Source organism: Cygnus olor, chromosome 3 (assembly GCF_009769625.2).
Source record: "Cygnus olor isolate bCygOlo1 chromosome 3, bCygOlo1.pri.v2, whole genome shotgun sequence".
NCBI lineage: Eukaryota > Metazoa > Chordata > Aves > Anseriformes > Anatidae > Cygnus > Cygnus olor.
Window position 1 is genome coordinate 75,535,122 of NC_049171.1, and position 21,544 is coordinate 75,556,665.

Here is a 21,544-nt window from a genome sequence, read left to right on the forward strand (position 1 = left end):
TATGCCACAAGTGTGTTTATGCTTCACAGATGTATAAAGTAATGGTTAATCCTGCAGATTCTGAAATTTGTGCTGTTTGTGCACAAGCTATTCCCCTGAACTAAATGAGTCTGCTCAGAGGCAAAAGTGCTCAGTCCTTACTCCATTATAAAAGGTGCCTTATGCCTTTCAGTGTTAGTTTATCCTCACTGCAAATCAGGAAAGATTAAACATTTAACTGAAACTGGCACTTACTTTCAGAATTTCATTATTTTAGGAGTTCTAAGTTCATTTTACAGAACCACTATTTCTGAGAGGTAAAGCTTTATCAAATAGGCCTATGGACAGTGCAGATTAAAAATTATAAACTTTTGTCCGTATCATCTTCTGAAGGAGAACAGTGAGACTTGTTTGATCCTCGTTTGATTCCAATCTTTGATTACATTTCTGTCTGTTAGTTGTCTAATAAACTTGGATTTATGGCTCCTTAAAAGGGTGAAAGAGAGGGAAAAATGTTTGTGTCGTTACATTGCTGTCTCTTCCTTCCCCTGCCCTTTCTCCAGTACCAAAAGTGCCACTGGAGAGCAGTAAGAAAACTTGCTATTCCCCACACCTTCTGTCTACTCTAAAGGATGTGGATATTTTGTCCTTGGTCTTCAGGTTGCTTTCAGATTTGTTTTTTGATAGTCTGAGAAATCTGTGTCTGGTTCTGTTGTGCTTACAGCCTGTAATGGTAGAATTAGTGTGGAATTGACATGCTTTTCTAATGTCTAATTAGTAATAAGGAAACTGTAAGGTAGTGCTTTTGTAGTTTCATGGCAGTGAACTAATTCTAGTTTTTGTTGTGTAACGTTTTTGTTTTAGTTCTAGGCACATCTTTAATGAAGTTCTGGACGTTTTATCCGTGTCTTCATTAACCTGTAATTGTGATTCCAACTGTTAAAGTTTAACTTCAGTAAAATTTTAAATAGTTCTTTATTATAAGAGGGAATCAGTTTTAAAGTAATAGTTACTGCATTTTTTTTAAATGACACAGTACATTTTAAAAGTGATTTTCAGTTCTGGCTGTGAAGTATTTTCTATGTATAGTCTTAATCACGCTAATTATTTTTCACGTTGTGTGTTCTATAAATGAAATCTACAATTTGCAGTCATCAATGTTATTAAACAGGCTGCTGATTTGACGTGCTAGTTTTTCTGCTGTTTTGAGAGAGTTGTGGATTGCAGCAGAAACACTGTGACCATCTTCAGAATTTGGAAGATAGTTTTCCATTGGTCTATTTTGTTTGGAGTTTGAGCGTATGATGATGTATTGCAGAATATTTATATTTTAGAAAACTTATTGAACTGATTGCACGCTTGTATACAACGAAAACATTTTTGCAAGTTACTGTCGTCATGGTGTTTCTCCTCTTACACCTCCCCTTGTTCTCCAGTCATGTGTGGGAATGTTTAATGTAGAAAATAGTCCAATAGTATCAATCTTGAGAGATTAACAAAGTTTTTTTTATTATGAAGTAAATTGCTTTAACTTAGTTTCTAGGAAAGCACTGCTGGAAAACAGTTTGCCTTTTCTGAGCAACACATCTTCTTGGTACAGTAAATTTCTATATTGAAATAAGTTCTGTGTTCACATTTTAAATATTTGAGTCGTATTGGTTAGCTAACTGCAAATTTTTCTTAAATACCTCTCAAGTGCAGAAGACCTGACTGTTTTGCTCATCAAAAGTCATTGTCAAAAATCTATTCAACTTTTCTCAGTGACTCTGTTCCTACAGTGTTTAGGTTTAAAATACAATAATCCTTCCTGTTTTACTGAAGATGAGTATTTTAAGATAAACTAACTTTAAAATCTAGTTTTTGCCAGATACGTTATGAAGTTGCTTTCATTGCTTGAAATATTTAAAATACCCTAGGTTTAGCCTGACATGTCTTTCAATGTTGTTTCCTTGGTTGGAAACCAACAACTATGTTGGTAAATAGGTTTCAGGGCAGCTTCACATAACTTCACTGAAGAACCATAGCTGTTCTTTATCTCTCTCAGCGTTTTCCCCCATACACACTCCTTATTTTTTTGACAGTTTACAGTGTGGAAGACAGATCTGTCTTGTCTATGTTGGTATTTTTTTACTTCTTGTTGAGTTAAAAGCAGTGTACAGTATAACTGTAGTTTCCTATTGGTTGGGATTTGTAAATATTTTGTTCTCTTTGGGTGGCAGGTGAAGTTCTTCAAATAAGTCTTAAGCCAGTTGACATTTACTTAACTTTTAAAGTAGATCTTAAATTATATGGCAAGACCTTTATACGGCGGCATGAGTACCTGTGATAAAGTTCACTCACTTCTGAAGTTTCAATTGAAACATGAATACTAAGATTTTTTCCTCTCAGTGCTTAACATTGCCATTTACATTAAGAGTTGTCAGTTTCCTGTTACTTTCTTTCATATCCCATTTTGCCACTAATCATGCTGCATCTTTATGCCTGGTTCCGAAGTGCTTTTCCATGTAATCAAGTAAACACAGGTTTGTTCCAATATACATTGTGTTTGTTTCAGTTCACTTGGCTTGAGTCCCCTGCATAGTACAAGGTTCACTGCACATCTCTCAAGATGTCAAATTAATTAGACAGTCTTCCAAGCTACCTGTGTTTGTTCGCTTCATTAGGGCATAAGACTTGAGGCATGCAGCAAAGCAGTAAAACTTTTAAAGTGGAATAGTTTTTATCCGTCTCCAATTCCTACTGCATTGCAGAAATCAGGGGAATACGTGCACCCTGTTTGTTTTAAACTGCATCTTCTGTTTTTTGGTATGAAAGCAAATCCCTAGCTGTGAGCCAAGAAATGATCATAATATAAACCTATTCCATGTTTTTTCATTATTTTGAAATATGGGGAATTTGGCCTTGTGAGAGGGAGAGGCAGCATTCACCTAAAACATAAAGACGTTTTCTAAAACTGCTTCATCATGATTGCGAGCCTCTGGCCTGCATAAGCTGAGTTGTTGTGTTTTGTGCCTTTGCTTTGCTCAAGGTTAGGTCACATGCTTTTTTTTTTTTTCCCTTTCTTTTTTAAGCGGTGTATGTCTGGGCTCATCAGCTCACGCTTCTTGTGAAACAGAAGTAATAGTAAGTGACTGGAAGAACGAAGGGATTAGTGCTTTTGTGGCTCTTCTGTAACTTCACCAGTTGGCCATGGCTGCTGCTAGTTAAGCCAAACACCAGTAGAGGCGTTCATCCGTGTTCCAAGGCAAAAGTAACAGCAGGGTCATGTTGTAGTCCTTGTGTTTTTCTTAGTCATCTGTCCTCTAATTTCAGTGCATCTGAGTTTACTTTGGGTTGCTCTCTAATCCAGCATTGGTCAGCCCTTCAAAAAGCATGCTTATAGTATGTAGCTTTTGGTTTTTAACTATTTAAATTCAGTCTTGAGGGCTTTGCAATTTTAAAGTAATTACTTATTGTACAAGGCTTGAAACACAATGTTACTTTAATAGCAATTAAAAATTCTCCTGTAGGTATAATGGATTTTAAAATCCGAAATGTGAAGTAGGAAAGAGTGGTTTGGCAAGATAAGATTCGAGTTCAGATGTGTTTCTGTTTCCCTTTGGTTTTATAAATTTTAATATTTTGTTGTCCATTTGAAAATCTAATTAAAGATAATGTAATTAGACCTATGTTTAGCCAGGTTTTGCATAGAAAAGGTTTTAGGGAAAGGCCAATGACTCAATTAAATACTTTTGATCTTAAATGTACTTGTTTCCTGCTTGGAAGAAGATGAAAGGAAATTTGAGGTGGATCTGTGGGAACTTAGCTAACACTGCAATGGGTGTGGAGAGGAGGTGACAAATAAGAGTTAGAAGCCTCTTGAGGGCTGCAGCACTGTAGCATGCAGCAGCAAATACTTGCCTTACTCAGAAGGTGTTACTTAGGTCATAGTTCAGAGATTGAAATAATTTTAAGTAGGTTGTTTGTAATAGAGCTGTCTATGAATTTAAATAACATTGTTAGGATCACAAATGAGGTAGTAAAGTGTCTTTTAATTCAGCTTTGAGAAATCTATTTTTAATTTAGAAGCTAGTCATGCACTGTAATAATGGCTGTCACTGGTTTTATGCTTTATCACTGTAGGGAGCAGTAATGCAAATGTGTATGAAATAACAGGTTGCGTCTCCTTTAGAGTCAAAACTAATGAATCAGGGTTTCCCTCTTCCTCTGCCTTGTAAGGATGCGGCTATAAAACGTATTAACACTGAGGTTTGTTTCCAAAGTACACTTATTTTTGGTTCTTCCTTGTAGCTAGACAGCATAATGCATTTGTCAACTGCTCTAGTCTTGCACTTGTTCTCTGTGTGGACCAGGTGAAGGTTAGGTACAACAGGATACGGGTAGTATCACAATTGCTATTTCTAAGGGTTCTTGCATGTTGCTTTAGTGGAATGGCTTTAGCAGAAATAAAGGCTGATTCCCGTGTATAAGATGATGAAAGAAACTTTAGTTCTGTTTTTTAACTATCTCCTCCACTGATGTTTCACTTTTTTTTCTCTCTCTTGACCATTTAGAAATTATTCTAATTTTGTTACTGGAAGATGGGCTTGTGTAGCTTAAGTGTAACTAGCTTTCTTTTGTTTTTTACATGTCTGGTGTTCTGGGAAACGTGGTTAACCGCAACAAAAGGCAAGAAGGAGTTAGAAGCAGCCTTGGAAAGCAAAATGCATTCCAAGTTACTTACTTAATTTGCTTTATCTCCTGACACAACCTGAATAAATTGGAAGGTGTACCCCTGAATAATCCAAGTGTCTAGTAACACCTCTGAAAAATAATTGTTCTTTTCTAGGTCATGTTGCCTCCTGGTGCTCAGCACTCTGATGATAAAGGTGCTAAAGAAAGTATTCTAGATGATGATGAGTGTCCACTTCAGATATTCAGGGAGTGGCCTAGTGATAAAGGTATGTCTGAACAGCTTTAAGAGATTTTTGTGTATTGGGTGTTGTAAGCCATGTCTGTGGACCCCTGTAAAGCAGGAAATGGGAACATGTATTTTTGAACTGATTGGTTTTCACATGCTTCTAAGGATTTTATTTATTGACTGTACTATTCAGTACTGGCTATAGTAGTAAATCTTTAGACAGTTTTACGTTTCATCCTAAAGTTTTAAAATTATCCGCTATAGAGAAGCGTTAATCTTTTAAATAGTTTTAACTTCCAAGTAACTACATAAATGAACTTCGTAAGCTGAAAGTAATCCTATAGGACACTTTTTAAAAATAAAAAATGTTTAGATGTGTTCATTGACAGTAAGACTCAAATGATGTTTAATATGTTTTAGGAATACTAGTATTTCAGTTGAAAAGGCGGCCTCCTGATTATGTCCCAAAGAAATCCAAGAAAACAGCTGATGGAAAGCCATTAAAGGGGAAGGACAGAGTTGACGGGTCCGGCTATGGCTCTTGCCTTCCTCCTGAGAAACTACCATACTTGGTAGAATTAAGCCCAGGTAAGAATTCTGCTTATCTAATAATCTAAATTACAGTATTTTGTAGCCATTTAGACTTTCTGAAAACAAGACTTTCGTTGAAAGCAAAAATCTGATGTTGCCAGTGTGAGTGAATGTCACTTCAGTTCTTCTCATGTCAGTGTCTGAATTTGAAAATCTAGAGGCAGAGCTGCATATTACTGTAATATTGAAGTACTAGTAAAAAAAAAAAAAAGTCTAAAGTAAAAAATGTGGAAGGGGGGAAACATTTAACTAAGAGTTTGTTAGCATTGTTTCAAACGCATATGGAGTTTTAAGTGTTTCAAAAAACAAACAAACAAAAACCAGTCCTTCAGTCCTCACCTTCCTTTGGATATGAGGGTTTAAAACTTGATAATTAGTAGAACAGTTTAATACGTTGTCCTGGGATTTAAGATGAGTAAGATTCTACCTTACTGCTTTCTTGTATCCACCACTTCTTATGGAAGATGAAGTGCACAGAGGCTTTGCTTTTTGAAATTTTTACTTTAAAAAATATGCGTATGTGTACGATTTTCAAACACTTAGAATCTGTCGGTCCCACTTTTTGCTGTAAATATGTCTTTTTGGAAGGGGAGGAACAGAAAAGCATTGCTTAACTGTGGTTTATCTTATGTTCAGAAGCATACTGCAGCATACCTAATAAGTTATATCTGACAGTGCTATACATTAAAAATACGTGTTTAGAAGGACAAGCACATGAATGTTTAAATCGAACACGCTAAATAAAATTGCCAGCCTATGTGAAATCTTCAAGTCGCTAGCAAGTCTGTGCTTTATTTTAGGCTTCATTACAACTCTTTTTGCTGCTTCATAATTACAATTTTATGATCTAGGAACATCTAGAGGAGCTTGTTTATAACACAACAACATTTAAAAACACATACAACTTCTCTTAATTTCTACTATCTTCATGTTTAAAGATTGGATGTGGACTTTTTACTTTTTTGTGATTTAGTTACTTGCAGCTCTTTTTTGTATCAGCTCTAACTTGGATACACTCAGGTGTATCCAAACAAGTGATTCACAGCTTTAAGTTTGGTTGCCTACCTTTCAGGAAGCAAGGTTGAAATTGTTCCTGAAAATAAGGTTACTCTAACCTTTTGTTTGTAGTTCTGATTATAGTCAAATAGTAGGGGGGCTTTTTGTTTGTTTTATTAACAGACAAAACTAGCAGTGCACAGTATTAAATGCAGTTTGTATTGTATTCTAGAGGCTGAAGTTAGATTCACATGTGAATATTGTGTTTTTTAATAATACTTTCTATTGATGTTGTTCTCTGTTCTCTTCATGGGTCCTAGTTGCTTTAGTATTAAAACTCTGTGCCTTGGCAGTGGAGCAAGAAATCCATTCATTGAGAAAGGAAAAACAATCTGAAATGACACAGGTGGCAAGGCTATGCACAGAGCCTTTGCACGTTGTGGGACTGACCTATTGTTCACATTTTTCTTCTAACAGCTTGTTGTCGCTCTTCTAAACAATAATAGAAATTGTTTCATCCAGTAGCTTTGTAGTACTGATGTCTTTACATGCTATGCAGTTTCTAAAGTTGAATGAGTTAAATGCACTTCATCCTTTTAAATTGAGTAAGGGTCTGGCTACAGTTTCACCCTTTCCTGTCTTTTCTTTTCCTGCCTTCTTCCGCATGTTCTGCATGGTATCTGTCCTGCTGGTGCTGCCTTCACCTGGGTCCTCTGCATGTGTTTCTAACCCCAGGGAGAAGGAATCACTTTGCCTACTACAACTATCACGCTTATGAAGGTAACTCTATATTTAATACTTTTCTCTCATTAGTCGCTGAAAACATCACTGGCTTTAAATCTTTTGTTTCTTTTTGACAAATAAAAGGCTATCTTGCTTATCTTTTTTCTTTTTTTCCAAGGGACTGCTTCTGTGAGATAGTTATGTCTTGTCAGGTGCAATTTAATTATTCTGTTTGTGAACAAATACCAAGTAGATTATCAATGTGCTGCTATCCAAAGAGCTCAACCTTCCTGTTAAGATTAACAAATTTCATAGAACATTCTACCAACAGTATTGTGGTAGAAAGAAATTGTTCTTTGATCCATCTGCTTGCAGAATTCATAGTTAAAAAGTGAATTGGGTAAATGGCATGGAACTGTGCTCTTCAATGTTTGATATGCTGATGATGTAATCAGTGACAATTTTTGTTATAGGAAGTGGTGTTTGAACCACTGGAAAATGCCCTCAATTTTCAATTTATTCTGTGGAGTTTCGTAGCATCCTTTTGTATCTCTAACGTCTGTTTTGTAATGTTGTCTAACAGCGTACATCAAAGAAATTTAGCCACACTAGACAGCTGTCTTGTTAAATTTTATCTGTAGCATTTGAAATTTATAAGCTAACCTACAAATCATCACAGATCTCTCATTCTCCTTATAGGTAAGTGTAATGTGCAGATATATCCTGTTTTTGCCAAATAGACAAGAATACAAAGCCCCATTCTTCTTGCATTAGGAATCAAGATGGTGAAATTTCTACCAAAATACTATTTCCTTTAATTAGTTTTTTAGCATCAGTTTCATCTTTTTTATTGTAGACTGCTATAAAATATTATATATATGTTGGTGTTTCTCATCTTTTCATGGCTGTGGGGTACAATAACGGGCTTAAAGAACTCTTCTGTCCCTCCTGCTCAGTGCTCAACTCTTTGAATTCAGACTTCTGTTGCATTAAAATCATTACTGCAGAGAGAGCAGAAAAGTTTCGGCAGTTTGCTGAACTAATGAACATAGATTTCTTTGCAGGAACACCTGATCATTAAGTAGAAAGCCTGGCATTTAGTTGTATCTCACTGGAGGGGGAGAGAAAACAATTTTTGTCTTATTTTGAAATTATCTTATTTTGAAAAAGAGTTCTTGGTACTTTAGAGTCTCTTTCTTCAGAGCAGTGCATTTCAAGATATTTGTATTTATTATAGAAATAACTCCCGTAGAAGTGTGCTCCCATCAAAACACTGGACATCTCTGTTCTTGTAGAACCTGGCAAACCTCAGTTTCACACCCTGTGCTATTGTACTAATTCAGTGTGTTTGCTACTGGGATTATATCCCGTTTTTCTACTTCCTCACAGCTGCTTATATTGCTGGTTGGTTTTATGACTGTTTTATAGGCTGAAGATCAAATTCTGCACAGTACAGTAGAGGATGCACTTCAGTAGCTTGTGTAAATATGGCAGTTGGCAATTGTCTCTTTGTCTTTCAAGTCTTGTAAATTAACCAAGAAACATGTCTGATAGTAACAGAAATAGACTGAAGTGAGATATGGCAGCACTTTGAATAGCTGATACTCTCTAAATTATCTCAATATGGCTGCTGATGGTTTCAAGGATATTATTAACTGCAGTTGTTCAGTTACAGTATTTAAAGGGTGAGAAAAATGACAAAAGCCTCGGACATATATCCTGCCAGCCTAAGATAAAAATTGTAAAGGATTTAAAAAAAATCCCAAACCTCTAAAACATTTTCCCCTCCCTCATCACAAAAAAAAAAACTCTGAACTGTAGAACTGACAGCAATGGGAGATGCTGAGAACATGCAGGTATAGCAACTAAGAAAGAAGATTTACAAGAAGTTGGCAAAGCTTGAAAGCCTTGGCCAGAGCAGTTTCCCCAGCCAAACCTTCTTTCTGAGAACAGAACTGCAATAACACTTTTCCACATTACTTTTAGTTGTCTGTCGCATTCCTCTCTGAATCTTCCTTTACCACAGATGTTGAGTGTTGGCTCTTTCTGGTAGCAATGCACATCTTGTCTGAAATTCAATAGCACTCTTTATATCCTGACTTTGGCAAGATACTTTAAATCTGCCAAACCAATCTTTTAAACTTCTTAGAAAGTGCTAAGAGTTTAGATAGTAATTTATGCAGTAAATCTCATACTTTTTAAATGCAATCTTAAACAAAGTTTTAAGTACAATCCCTGTGGAGGTATTTCTGTTCAACTTTGGGCTCATTTATTTTCTGAGATCTGTTTCATCATTTCAGTTAGTCTGGTTTTAAGCAGTTACTTTTTTTCCTCAGCATTGTCTCAAGCACCGGATTAGCAAAATCAGTTTTAAATCATCATCCGTGCAGCATTCACCTTTTAGTGGTGAATTACTGCACCATAAAAGCTATATCCATGAAGGGAGACCTGTATTGTACATTTCTGATCAATAGAAAAAGACATCTATGTTAAAAATCACTGAGTTGATGTACTTAACAGTGATTGCTCACTTCCATTCATTACATGTTTTTGTAGCATTGTTTGAGGTGTAGTGTTGAATCTTAACTACTTTGTCTTAGGTAACAAGTTCTCCTTTCCGATTGTGGATTACCTCTTGAAATAAAAGATTTCGACACGATAAGCAGATGTGTATGTTTGTGTATCCATACTTCTGTCATGACTTGGGGGGGGAACAACTTGTGAGACTTATTTCAAAGGCGAATTGTACCAAGTTAATTTGAAGCTTCGTGTCGTGTTGCTAGGAAAGCTTTGTCAGGTAGATAGCTAAGTTTAATGTATGGCTAACTAAGTTTCTTGAATAATTGTCCTCAGCTTTTATTTGTGAGGCAGGTGCTCCAATTCAATTTTCTGAGTTTCAAAACAAAAAACCAACCAACCAAGTGAAAACACTGGAATCTGGGAATCTGTCTTCACCTGTTTAGCTCTGCTTATGTTGTTAGGTCATGGGTGTCAGAGAATACAGGTCATCCATGCCACATGTTTACTTATGCGTATATATAAAGTGAACAAGTTTGTATGGAATTCATACATTACCTTTATACCTTTTGCTGCTTCTTCTGTATTGTTTATTGATGCCCATCTTTCCCAAAGACTTTGACCTTTCAGGTCAAAAAAAGAAGTTTGAAAAACTTCTGAATTAAAAGAAAATAATTAATTTGTCAGATACAAACTCTAGATGTATGTTTCCGTTATCTTTTTAGCTCAAAAAAATTACCTCCAAATTCTGGACCTTAAGACATATGACTGAGGTAATATATGTCTCCTTTCTGAACCAGCAGAAGTCTTGTAGTTTGTCCCTCAAAGGCTAAGAAAAGCTTACTTGGACTTTGATGGCTGGGGAGCATGGACTTTCCTGCAGATATAGCAGAAGCTGTTGCCTGCTGTAATACCTTTCAAACATTTAGATGAGCTTCTAGCTGTTAAAAATCAGGAAATACAAGGTTTTATGCTGTTATATAATAGTCTTCCTACCTGCATCCTTCCCCTCTCCCAGAGAAAAATGGCACTTTCTTAAAGACCTTTTATACTTTGTGTAACTAGTGGTAATGCTCATCAAGATAATCTTTTATTGTAGAAATTGAGTTTTACTGATGGGTGGTTACTTATGTGCTCCAGAAAGCTTTCAGTAACTCCTAGATTATTTTTTTTCTCATCATCCTGGGAAAAAAGAAAATGTTTGTATCTAGTGCTGTAGTTTCTAAAGTAAGGTGGTTTGTTTCATTTTCCTTTTGGAGTGGATGCTCCAGAGAAACAAGTCTTAATTTGCCTCAGCAGAAACATCATGGTACTACGATGTACTTCATATGCAAAAACAAACATGCAACATGCATCTGTATTGAGGCTATATCGTGGTGTGAAATAAACATTTGTTAGAATTAATTTGGTATTGATTGATTATTCACAAGCGCTAAACTCTGGGATGAGATCCAGAAGTTATCTCAAATGAACACTTCCTTACATAACACTTGTCATGCTTTTAACAGTATTTCAGAAATCTGTAGGAATACTTTAGAACTTACTGTTTTTTAAGATGCCAAAAATGAAATAAGAGGTGGGGGGAGAAGTATGTTTAGCTTAGGAGTCAAACCACTACTGTAAAGACTGGCCTCTAATCGGTATATAAAGGGCTTACGAGAAAGTGTCATAAGAAATTAAGAACAAAATCCCTAGGTAACTAGCCCTGAATTTTGTGGCACTGACTTTGAAATTCTGGTATTTTTGCCTGTAGAATAAATGTCTTTTGCTTCCAAACTGAATTTTCTATCTTCTGGGTGTCATTTCAGTTAAACTAGAATGCAGGAAGAAGGAGGAAATGTTTTGGATTAATAAATAAATGAATGAAAGAGCCATTGTAGGCTTTGACATGTGAGTTTTGAAGAGAGAAACTAACAAGAGAATTGGGATTAAGTGGCCAAATATATTCAGTAACATATTGCATGTTTGCTTTTGGTGATGTTGAAGGTGCAGGTGTATAATTTCTGTGTAGCATTGTGAAGTATTTAAAAACTGTACACAATTGCTGCAGATACTGTTAGCATTACCACGTTTAGTGTACAGTGTTACTAGCTGTATGTCTCTAGAATCGAATACTGGGATTACTAATCTGTGGACTATCTCTGCCTGATGTCTTGATGGCCCGTTAACATCACAACACCCACAGAAGAAGGTTATTGCTAGGAACACCTATTGCACTTCTTCCTGTATTATAATTTAAAATCCTGTTGGTGATTCTGTCCCCCTCCATTCACTTTGTTCTGTTTTTTTTATCCTGTTGCCTTCCTTTGTATATTCTACTTGTGATCAATGTAAAGTTCTTAACCGTTAATTCTTCTCTGTGCTGTTGACTCTTAATCCATTTAAACAGTTTTTATTGAAGGATGGATCAAGTGCTTCGTAAATTAAGTGAAATCTTTTGATTAAACGCCATACATTCTGACTTGAGTAAAGAGGTCCTGCCAGTAATGCTGGGAGTTAAAAAACAAACAAACAAACAAAAAAAAAACAGATTTACAGAGGTTCTCTTTATGTTGACTTTCGTTTAAAATTTGAAGTTGACTAGTATTCTACTGAAGACAGTATCATTATGTGGGCCGTAGCTTTAGTAATACTCTCTAATACTTTTCTTGGGATGACTTTAAACCATTGCTCTTGTCCATAAGTAAGACAGTCTTTGCCTTGCAGCCTCCCTTTTTTTGCATCTTCCCTTTGGAGGAAAAATTGGATGGAAGTGAGAAGTGACAGTATTAGTTTAGTGTCTGAAGTATTTTCTGGGAAGTGGGGAGGATTTTACATACGTGCCAAAACCCATCTGTTTGAGCCTATGAAGATAACAGCTAAATCCTATGCTGCATCCTGTATATATTGCTATATTTTATTTGGAGAATGTGTATTTCTGGGGAGAGGAGGAAGATGAACTTTGACTGCATTTTTGTGAGATGAAAATGTTGATCAGTGGGATTCTAAAGATAAGGCCAAGAGTGCTACTGTCTTGTATATCAAGACTAAAGCTCTGTCATAGGTAACCTTTTTATTTATTTACAATTCTAATTTTATATCATCCTACTTCAGTATCTGTTGAATAGGAAACAGTTTGGCATGTCAGTCACATGACGGTGGATGTTGCTGATATGTGCTTTTAGTGAAATCTATAAATACTGTTATTACAGAATTAAACATACCTTATTTTCAAAATCATTTAAAACAATACTTGAAAACAAAATCTTAAGAGGTTAACAAAAATTGTATTGCTTAAACTACCAAGGAAATAGTTTTTCAAGGTATATTCAGAATAGTACTTCCTGATTACCCTGTTCTTTGCACTTGCAGATAACAGCCCTCTGTTGCCCGGGCTCTGTTTACTTTCCATGTTTTTAAACTATGATGAACTACTTTGAACAACCCAATAAATCTTGAATGAATGTCATTCTTTTTGATTTTTTTGGTGCATATTTCTACTCTTCAGTAAGACAATATTATTACTCATTTGAGCTTTAATAACTTGCAAAATAATATTTGTTGTTTGCTCTACAGATGGTTCTGACTCCAGAGATAAACCAAAGCTTTATCGTCTACAATTAAGTGTCACTGCAGTTGGAACTGAAAAGTTTGATGAGAATTCCATTCAGGTATGGAGAAAAAGCAGAATCAAATGACAACTGATCTGACCTTCAGTCAATTCTGTATAACTGTGGAAATAAGTTAAATGTGCTGTGAACTTTGAATCTTTTTTTTTTTTTTAACATTGATCAGGCTTTACTATAAGGTTCGTATTAATGAAGAACAGATCAAGTTACCCTTCAAGGGATGGAGGGCAGATTATAGTTCCAGGTTCATGTTAATGGTCATAACTCTGTTGCATTTTATATCCTCTGGCTTGCTTGAAGAGGAAAATAAGGTTTTCGTTATTTTAAATGGGATGTTTTTTTTAATCACTGGATCAAATAGTACTAGTACTATTAGTATTATCCTAACTGCTTAATGGCTTTCAAGTCCTAGTCTGTCAATCCGTCTGAGTGGGGTAGGATTTCCTAAATGTATGAAGCAAGCATAGTTATAAGAAGTTGATGCCAGGGGGTCTGTTAAGCACCCTGCATCCACATCAGTGTGGCTAGTTGACTTCTAAGTACTTACATCATGAGATTTTATGCTGAAATAGCAAATGAAGAAAAACATAGTTCTAAACAGCATATGGATAAAAAGGTGAAAAACTTCTTCCATTAAAGGATTCTTGCTGCACGTTTTAGTTAAACAAAACTTGACTGATTTTTAGTACCAAATGTTCATGTTGAATTCATATGCAAGTGGAATTCTGTTACTAGTCTGCAAATAGATTAAGCTGCAGCTTAATCTTGTTTTAATTTCTGCTGCAGTTTAATTTAATTTATTCCGTGTTAATTGTTTCTGTTTCCAGTTATTTGGTCCAGGAATTCAGCCTCATCATTGTGACCTCACTAATATGGATGGAGTTGTTACTGTAACCCCAAGAAACATTGATGCTGAAACATATGTGGAAGGTCAGCGTATTTCAGAAACCACTATGCTGCAAAGTGGAATGAAGGTTCAGTTTGGGTCATCTCATGTATTTAAGTTTGTGGATCCCACTCAGGACCATATTATTCCTAAAAGACCTATTGATGCAAGTCTTATGGTCAAAGGTCCAAGACACAAAACAGGGTGAGTACAACAACTTATTTTCTTCCATCTAAGGTGAAGGGGAGAGCTTTGGAAAAATAGAGAATGACAGCATTATAAATGGCCTATGATTACAGCATGATTTTAAATGCGTTCCTAGTAGCTGCTTTTAAGTATTAAATATATAATAACTATTTTAATACTTGAGCTCCACCTTGTGAATTTTTTTAGAATTAGCAAGTGTCTGCTTCATTATGAAGTATTCAGATAAGTTTTCCTGAAGCTCACTTTTCTGTTAAAAACAATTGAACGCATTGTGTTAATGTATTTCAAAGCGATTCATCCAACCTCCAGGAAAAGTAGAGAGTTTGCTGATTTTAGAAAACTTTTTAATTTTTCCTTAGAAGTCAATTTTTAAAACTCCAACCGTTTCTATAGCACGATTGCTTGTCTTCTAGTTTCTGTGTTGCAAGGACTAACAGTCCAGAAGTCCATCCTATTGCTTCTCTGTATATACATCTCTTTAATAGATGCATAATGAAAATATTGATTATGGTTTCAGTGACTTATAGCAGCTCAGGTATTCTATTCAGTGGCTATAGAAATGCTTAGAAGAAACAATCTTAAAATCAGACTGGATGGCATGAAATAAAATATATCCTCCGTCCTACCAGGGTCCAAATAAAGCTATCATAGTACATAGTAGGTTAGAAAAGGAAAAAAAAAATGGTTTGGAGAAGAATGAAAGTCTCTTCTGGTTAATCTGCTGAATTAACATAGATGTCTATTTTAAATATTTTTTCTTCTATTTATTTTAATGTGGAATTTTATCATATGCTTCCTTTAAAAAACACTGGAGAATTTTAGAGAAGGTGTTTTTCCTGTTCTTCATTATGAGTAAAAGACAGCTCATTCATTCAAGTCATCCATAGGCTATAATTTTTCTTGTGTCAAAGAAAATTACTGTGAGTTTTTAGAAGTTAATACCTCTACTTAAACAATGTAGAATGCACCAAGCATGCAAAGAGGCACTTGCCATTTGGAAATAACTTGCATTTTTTTAAAGCCGGAGGCTGGCATGTCCAGTGATTTGCTTCTTCCTTGCAAGAGGAAGAAAGCCCTTTGCCTCAGCCATACTAAAACTTGACTAATGACAGGTGAAAAAGTCCATCTAGATCTTCAATCAAACTTCCGTGTGAAAGTTCTAACACCTTTTTAGCTACAAAATGGAGGAAGCTTTATGCAAACAGTCAAAAAGTGACAGAACTTGGAGAGGGTGACTTTTGGCTGATAAGCTTTAAAATTGCAAGACAGTATTTTGGACTATTGCAGTCTTTAAAAACCCACAAGTTGATGGTCTTCGACTGAGAGCTTCTACTCCTTTTTCTTCTCTCTGAACCCCTGACTACTTGCTCAGTCCTGGTAATGAGTAAAACACTTATTTTTAATTACTGGATTTGTTGTCCAATTTGAATGAAATAGGTATAAATACACAGTTCCGTTCCCAGTCTCAGCAGGCTTTTTGTTACAGGCTCTGGAAACCTAGAGTGGTAGGTTGAAATTCACTGTGCAGGAACTCCTTTATTTCTCTTCAGGGTGTCTGTAGACTTGTTTTCTGGTACCTAAAGTCAGAGGGTTAATGATCTGTAAAGGGGACTTCTGTGTTACTAGAAGTTTGGTTATTTCGTGGCTCTGCTTCCATCCAAGAAATTCTGTGACTTGTGATTACTTGTCCATACATGTTTGGGTACTTCTGAACATGAACTGCTTATCTGTAACAGGATGTCTTACATGTGTGCAAGGTTGTATTACACTGGATGTCCCATCCCTGACCCTCACCCTCCCACTTTTATTTGGCTTTATCCCCTTGTTTTCTGTTCAGCTTATTAATGGCTGTAGGCCACTAATATTCGTGTGTTTTATGCTAATTTCTTGCTCAAGACAGATAAAATATAGGATGTCATAGAACAAACCCCTGAAAATCCATGTGCAAGTTTTAGTTGTGTTTGTGAACTAAATCTCAGATCAGGGCAGGATGTAAGAGCTGTATGCAGGCAGACTTCCAGCCATTTAACTGTCGTATGATGCTTCTAAAATCTTCAATTCTGTCTACATCTAGCCTGCAGATCAATAAGCAGTTCCTTTTACAGGTTCTTATAATCAATTGCAAAGCACTGTACTACTGCAGAGCTTCGCCTGGACAGTAAAATCTCTGGCGGAGGGGTATTGCAGCTTGAACAATCAAGTTTTAAAATATTCATTCTTTAGAATAAACAGATAATAAAATGCACTACTGTGATTTATAAATGATTTACAGTAACACAGTTGTTGTACATTTAATGTTGAAAACATGAGCAAAAACAGTGTCTACTACAGTGAATATAATACACTAAAAATACTTCACTGATTTTGGTATTTTCTCACTTGATTAGTAAAAGATGTAACTAAGAACTTGTTTTGCCAAAGATGATAATTTATTGTCGTGTTCTTATACAGAATTGATACAGTGTGTTAAAAGGTGCTATTAATAGGTATCGTGGTATATCCCGCTGAGTTTTTATTTACTAATTTTAGCTGCTCTGTCCCTTGTTTGTTGAATGTTTACCTATATAATTTCTAAAAAGTACTTCAAATGTTGTCTTCTAGAGCTGTTCAGGAAACCACATTTGATCTAGAGGGAGATGTTCACAGTGGAACAGCATTACCAGTAAGCAAGGTATTATAAATTATATTATAAATTACCAACTCCTACCAATAATGTAATTTTGAGCTAGCATGTTCTTTATTATTTATTGCTAAAGTGCTTCCAGTTCATTGTTCTCCCTACCCCATTTACTGTTTATATGGGATTAGGTATGATGTGTATTTATTATTTTTATATTCATTATGTATTTTTTCTTCACCACAAGCATATTTTTTTTAAATTCAAATTGGCATTTGGCACACTTTCTGTGTCAAGACTAATAACTTTCCTTTTTTTTAGAAAGGAAAACTTTCTTAGTTTTCAAGATTCAAGTCTGGAATAAAGTGCTAGGAGAAATGGATTAATCAGAGGCTAACTACATGTGAATAGAGATTCATATTAGAAATGTTATATGAATATCTCATGTAACCTATGACTAGCATCTGTTATAGGGCGTATAAAATATGAAAGGGTGTTCAGTTTTAATCTTAACTGGGCTTTTAAAATTTAATGGATGTGACTTGACTTCAATAGAGCTCCTGTACCCATATTGGAAAAACAAACTGTCTCTGCAATCATAGTTATGAACATTTTATGAGGTGATGATCTCTTCTTGCCTTTTCTGCGCTGTCTGTCAATAGACTTTGTGCCAAAGTTGCATTTTCCAAGAGTAAACAAACTGAGTAAAATGACACAACTGTTAATGCCTTGCTCTGATCACATGCCTCAGATGAAATGAACGAATGAATTATTTCAGCACTTTGTAATGTAGCAGGCCTCCCAGAAATGAATTTTTTGCTTCATTACTACTATTAACAAATTGAAATACTTGTAAAGAAACTTCATGATATGGCAATATATGTATTAGTAATGCTCTGATAGCTTTTAAATATACTTATCTTCTTTTTTTTTTTTCTTGCCACAGACTTCTGATTCAGTTTTTCTCCTATCTTTATATATTTTTGTGATAATGCTTTCTTGCATCTTGGATGCATTTTTTAACTCTGATAAGAACTTGAGTGACATTTTGAAGAAAGGAAGGAAAAAAAAAACTGAAATACTTAAATGTCTCAAAATTGCTTAGAATTGGAGTTTGACATTATAACATTAAATAGTGCACCTCATTCTTTTCAAATTCACTATAAAAATACTTCAGTGAACCGAGGGAAGATTGGACAGCTTTTTTTTTGAGCTGTACAGTTGGAGAATCTTGTTAAATCACTGGTGCATCACTAGTTTTCTAACAATTGCTCTTATGAGTTTGCTGTTTGGAAAAGGGATAACAGCAAACTTTAAAGAAAGTGACTGAGATCTAATGATGAACAGTGATTGATAGTCTGGCATGTCAGTACTGGAAAGAAATATTTTTTTTGAATTCTCAGTTTTTGATAGGTTTACTTGTGTTGAAGCAAGTTACTTAGTCCTAGAAATTTCTTAGAAAATGTGGAAGCACTTCATATTTTACTCATGTTTTGTTTTCAACTGTTTTATAGTGGGGAAAAAAGAAATTCTGCTGCTTAGAGCAGTGTGTTTCTTCCTCTTCGTGGTAGAATTTGACATGTAATTAGAAAGCAGAAATCAAAAGCTTGCTGAACACTGAAGAAAACAATCTTGTGCATAAAAATTTGCTTGGCTTGAGTTGTCCCTTATCCTGGAAGGTTACGTACTGTCTGGGTGAGCAGGCATTTTTTATAAGGAAAGGATAAATTACAGCCTGGACCAGTAGTGTAAGCATTTGGATAAGATTTAAATCTAATTTAAATAGTTTTAAAATCTTTTTAAGCATAATTTTTAAATCTGTGAAACATATTTAACTTTGTTAATGAAAACCTCAGATAAGAGGCAATTCATTCTTAGTTTGTGTTGGTATCTATGCAACTTCTAAATAAAGATACTCACAATTTTCTTATGTTCTGGCAACACGTAAACAAATACCTGCTTTAACTGACGATTGGGATCTTTTGAGTTGCGAGAGTACCCTTCAATGTTTTTGTGATGAAAACACCTGTTTGAGTTGCCATATTGTGTGCTGCACTCCTCTGTTTTGCCATCACTTTTCAAGCCTCAGATTGTCACTTCATTTTAATAGTGCCAAGCACAAATACTTGTTAATCCAATGTTTGAATACTAAACACCAGTCCTGCTGTTTTGAATTAGAGCACCAGCAGGCTTGATGGTGACAGAACATCATCAGCATCCAGCACAGCCGAACGAGGAATGGTGAAGCCGATGATTAGAATAGAACAGCAAGATTATCGCAGACAGGATAGCAGGTAGGAACCATGTTATCTGTTACTTCTCATAATGGGGGGGAAAAATTGGTGCGTTTTTGTGATAGATCAATCAGTGTTAAAATATTTTGGGCTACCTGACTTTCCCTATGGAAAATGATATTTCCTTTAAAATCTCACTCCAAATAAAACCTAGGAGAATGTTTAGAAAATTGTATTCTTTTGTTTCAGTATTCTGTTTATAGTTCTCTTTTTGTAAAGCTTAAGCTGATAGTCTTGTCACATCATTGTTGACTTGCGGTCAGGGATGTCATCTGGAATGCCATTAATAACAAAAATACAATGATTTGATTTTTTTTTTCATTTGTCAGTTGCATGGTGATGTGACTGATTCTGGATAGGGAAATAGCCAAGTCATTCCTATTTTGATAACAAGTAGTTAGCAAATTGTGTAGGCAAGAATTTTAGCTACCCCTGAGTGCTTGTTGTGCAAGGTTATATAATTCATAAGAATGGATAGCATCTTGATTTTTTTTTCTGTTATAGTAGTAGTTAGGCAGATGAATGCCATCCCATTTTGCTCACAGTTGTTTTTTTCAGGGGCAAAATGCCACTTTTCATGCACTGCATATTCAGTTTGTTTCCAAAGCCCTGGTGGAAAGCACTGACTTAAAATTGTACTCCATTTTCCTGCTATTTAGTCTCCATGTGTCATAATATCTTGTTCAAATGCAGTTTGTGTCCATCCATACAGATTCAACTCGTTTTTAGACAGAATCTTTTATGATCAGAAACAATTTTTGAAGCAATGCTATTTCCTGTCATAAATAGAAAGGACCTGATAAGCTAAGAGTTGGCTGATGTCATTGCAAAGCTACCCATTCATCTTTGAAAGGTGGTAGGAGAAGTACCAAATGACTGGAAAAGGGCAAATAACATACCCATCTACAGAAAAGTCAAAATCGAAGATCCAGAAAATACAGTGCAGTCAGCCTCACTTCAAGTCCCAGGAAAATTGTAGAACAAGTCCTTGTAGAAGCTATTCCAAGGCACACAAAGGGCATGAAATGCATTAGCAAAAGCCAGTATGGATTTACCAAGAATAAAACACGCTTGACCAACATGACTGGCCTCTGTGATGAAACAACTTGCATAGTGAATGAGAGGAGAGCTTTGGGCATCATACCATTTACTTGGTTTTAGCAAGGCCTTCATACAATTTCTCAGAACAACCTTGTTAAGACAAAAACTGGCCGAACTGTCAAGCTGAAAGCATGACGCTTAATGGCTCAAGTCTGAACTTGCCAAACGGTTGTAATTTGTGTTTCTTAAGGTTGATATTGGATCTGATACTATTTGGTATCTGTGTAAACAATCTGGATGATAGGATTGAATGTATCTTCACCAAGTTTTTGGAGGATACCTGACTTGGAGAAGAGCAAATAAGACAGAAAAAAAGCACCGCTGTTCAGAGAAGACCTATGCAGCAAACACGTCATGACACTTAAGAAAAACAAGTGTGAATTCTGGGCAGGAGATGGAAAAATGCCAAGCAGCAATACAGACTGGTGTCTGACCATTTGGATTGCATCTCTGCTGAAAAGAACCTGATGGAGTCCTGATATACAAGAAGCTAAACTCGGGTCAGAAAGCATGTCCGTGCAGAAATGAAGGCAAGCTGTGTCCTGGGCTACATCAGCACCAATACAGCCAGCAGATCAAGGGATGCATTTATTACAATTTACATGACTTGTTAGTTCACACCTGGAAGTGTCCAGTTTGGGTCCCCCAGTTCAAGAAAGAGTGTGAAAAATTGGTAAGTGTCTTGTGTAAGGACATTACCATCAAGATGATTAGAAGATTGAACAACTTTGTATACGAAGAAAGGAGGGATCATGTTTTTCAGCCTAAAGAGAAGATGGCCTGGGATCAATCTAATCACGGTCTTCCAATACCAAAAAGGTAGTTACAGAGAAGATGGGGTAGCTGTCATCACAAAGATGCTGGGTGATAGGCAATGAGCAGAAGTTGCTTCAGGAAAAAAAATTGTCTGACTGTAAGGCAGAAAAGACAAATTTTCACAGTGACACAGTGAATTTTGGAATATGTTGCCCGGAGAAGTGGTAGAATCGCCCTCACTAGAAGTTTTCAGGATTCACTTTGACAGGATCCTGGATAACCAAATACAAAGCCCTGCTTACAACAGAAGATTGGACCAGCTGATCTCTAGAGGTCCCTTTAAACTTAGGTTTCTGTGTTACTGGTTTT

At 35.7% G+C, this 21,544-nt stretch overlaps 1 protein-coding gene across 22 annotated transcripts in view; it reads left to right on the top strand.

The window, feature by feature from the left end:
• Positions 1-21,544, top strand: part of AFDN (afadin, adherens junction formation factor) — a 129,363-nt gene that overhangs the window by 41,241 nt on the left and 66,578 nt on the right. For 16 of the 22 annotated variants that reach the window (XR_005818079.1, XM_040551040.1, XM_040551050.1 and 13 more), the window contains exons 7-13: positions 4,808-4,919; positions 5,300-5,467; positions 7,202-7,246; positions 13,262-13,356; positions 14,142-14,404; positions 17,009-17,078; positions 19,203-19,318. Coding sequence is in view for 21 of the 22 variants with exons in the window: in XM_040551040.1 (XP_040406974.1) it covers positions 4,808-4,919; positions 5,300-5,467; positions 7,202-7,246; positions 13,262-13,356; positions 14,142-14,404; positions 17,009-17,078; positions 19,203-19,318 (869 nt within the window). In the remaining variant the exon portion in view is untranslated. The remainder of the gene's footprint in view (positions 1-4,807; positions 4,920-5,299; positions 5,468-7,201; positions 7,247-13,261; positions 13,357-14,141; positions 14,405-17,008; positions 17,079-19,202; positions 19,319-21,544) is intronic. The other 6 variants (XM_040551048.1, XM_040551055.1, XM_040551059.1 and 3 more) reach the window with 2 other exon arrangements.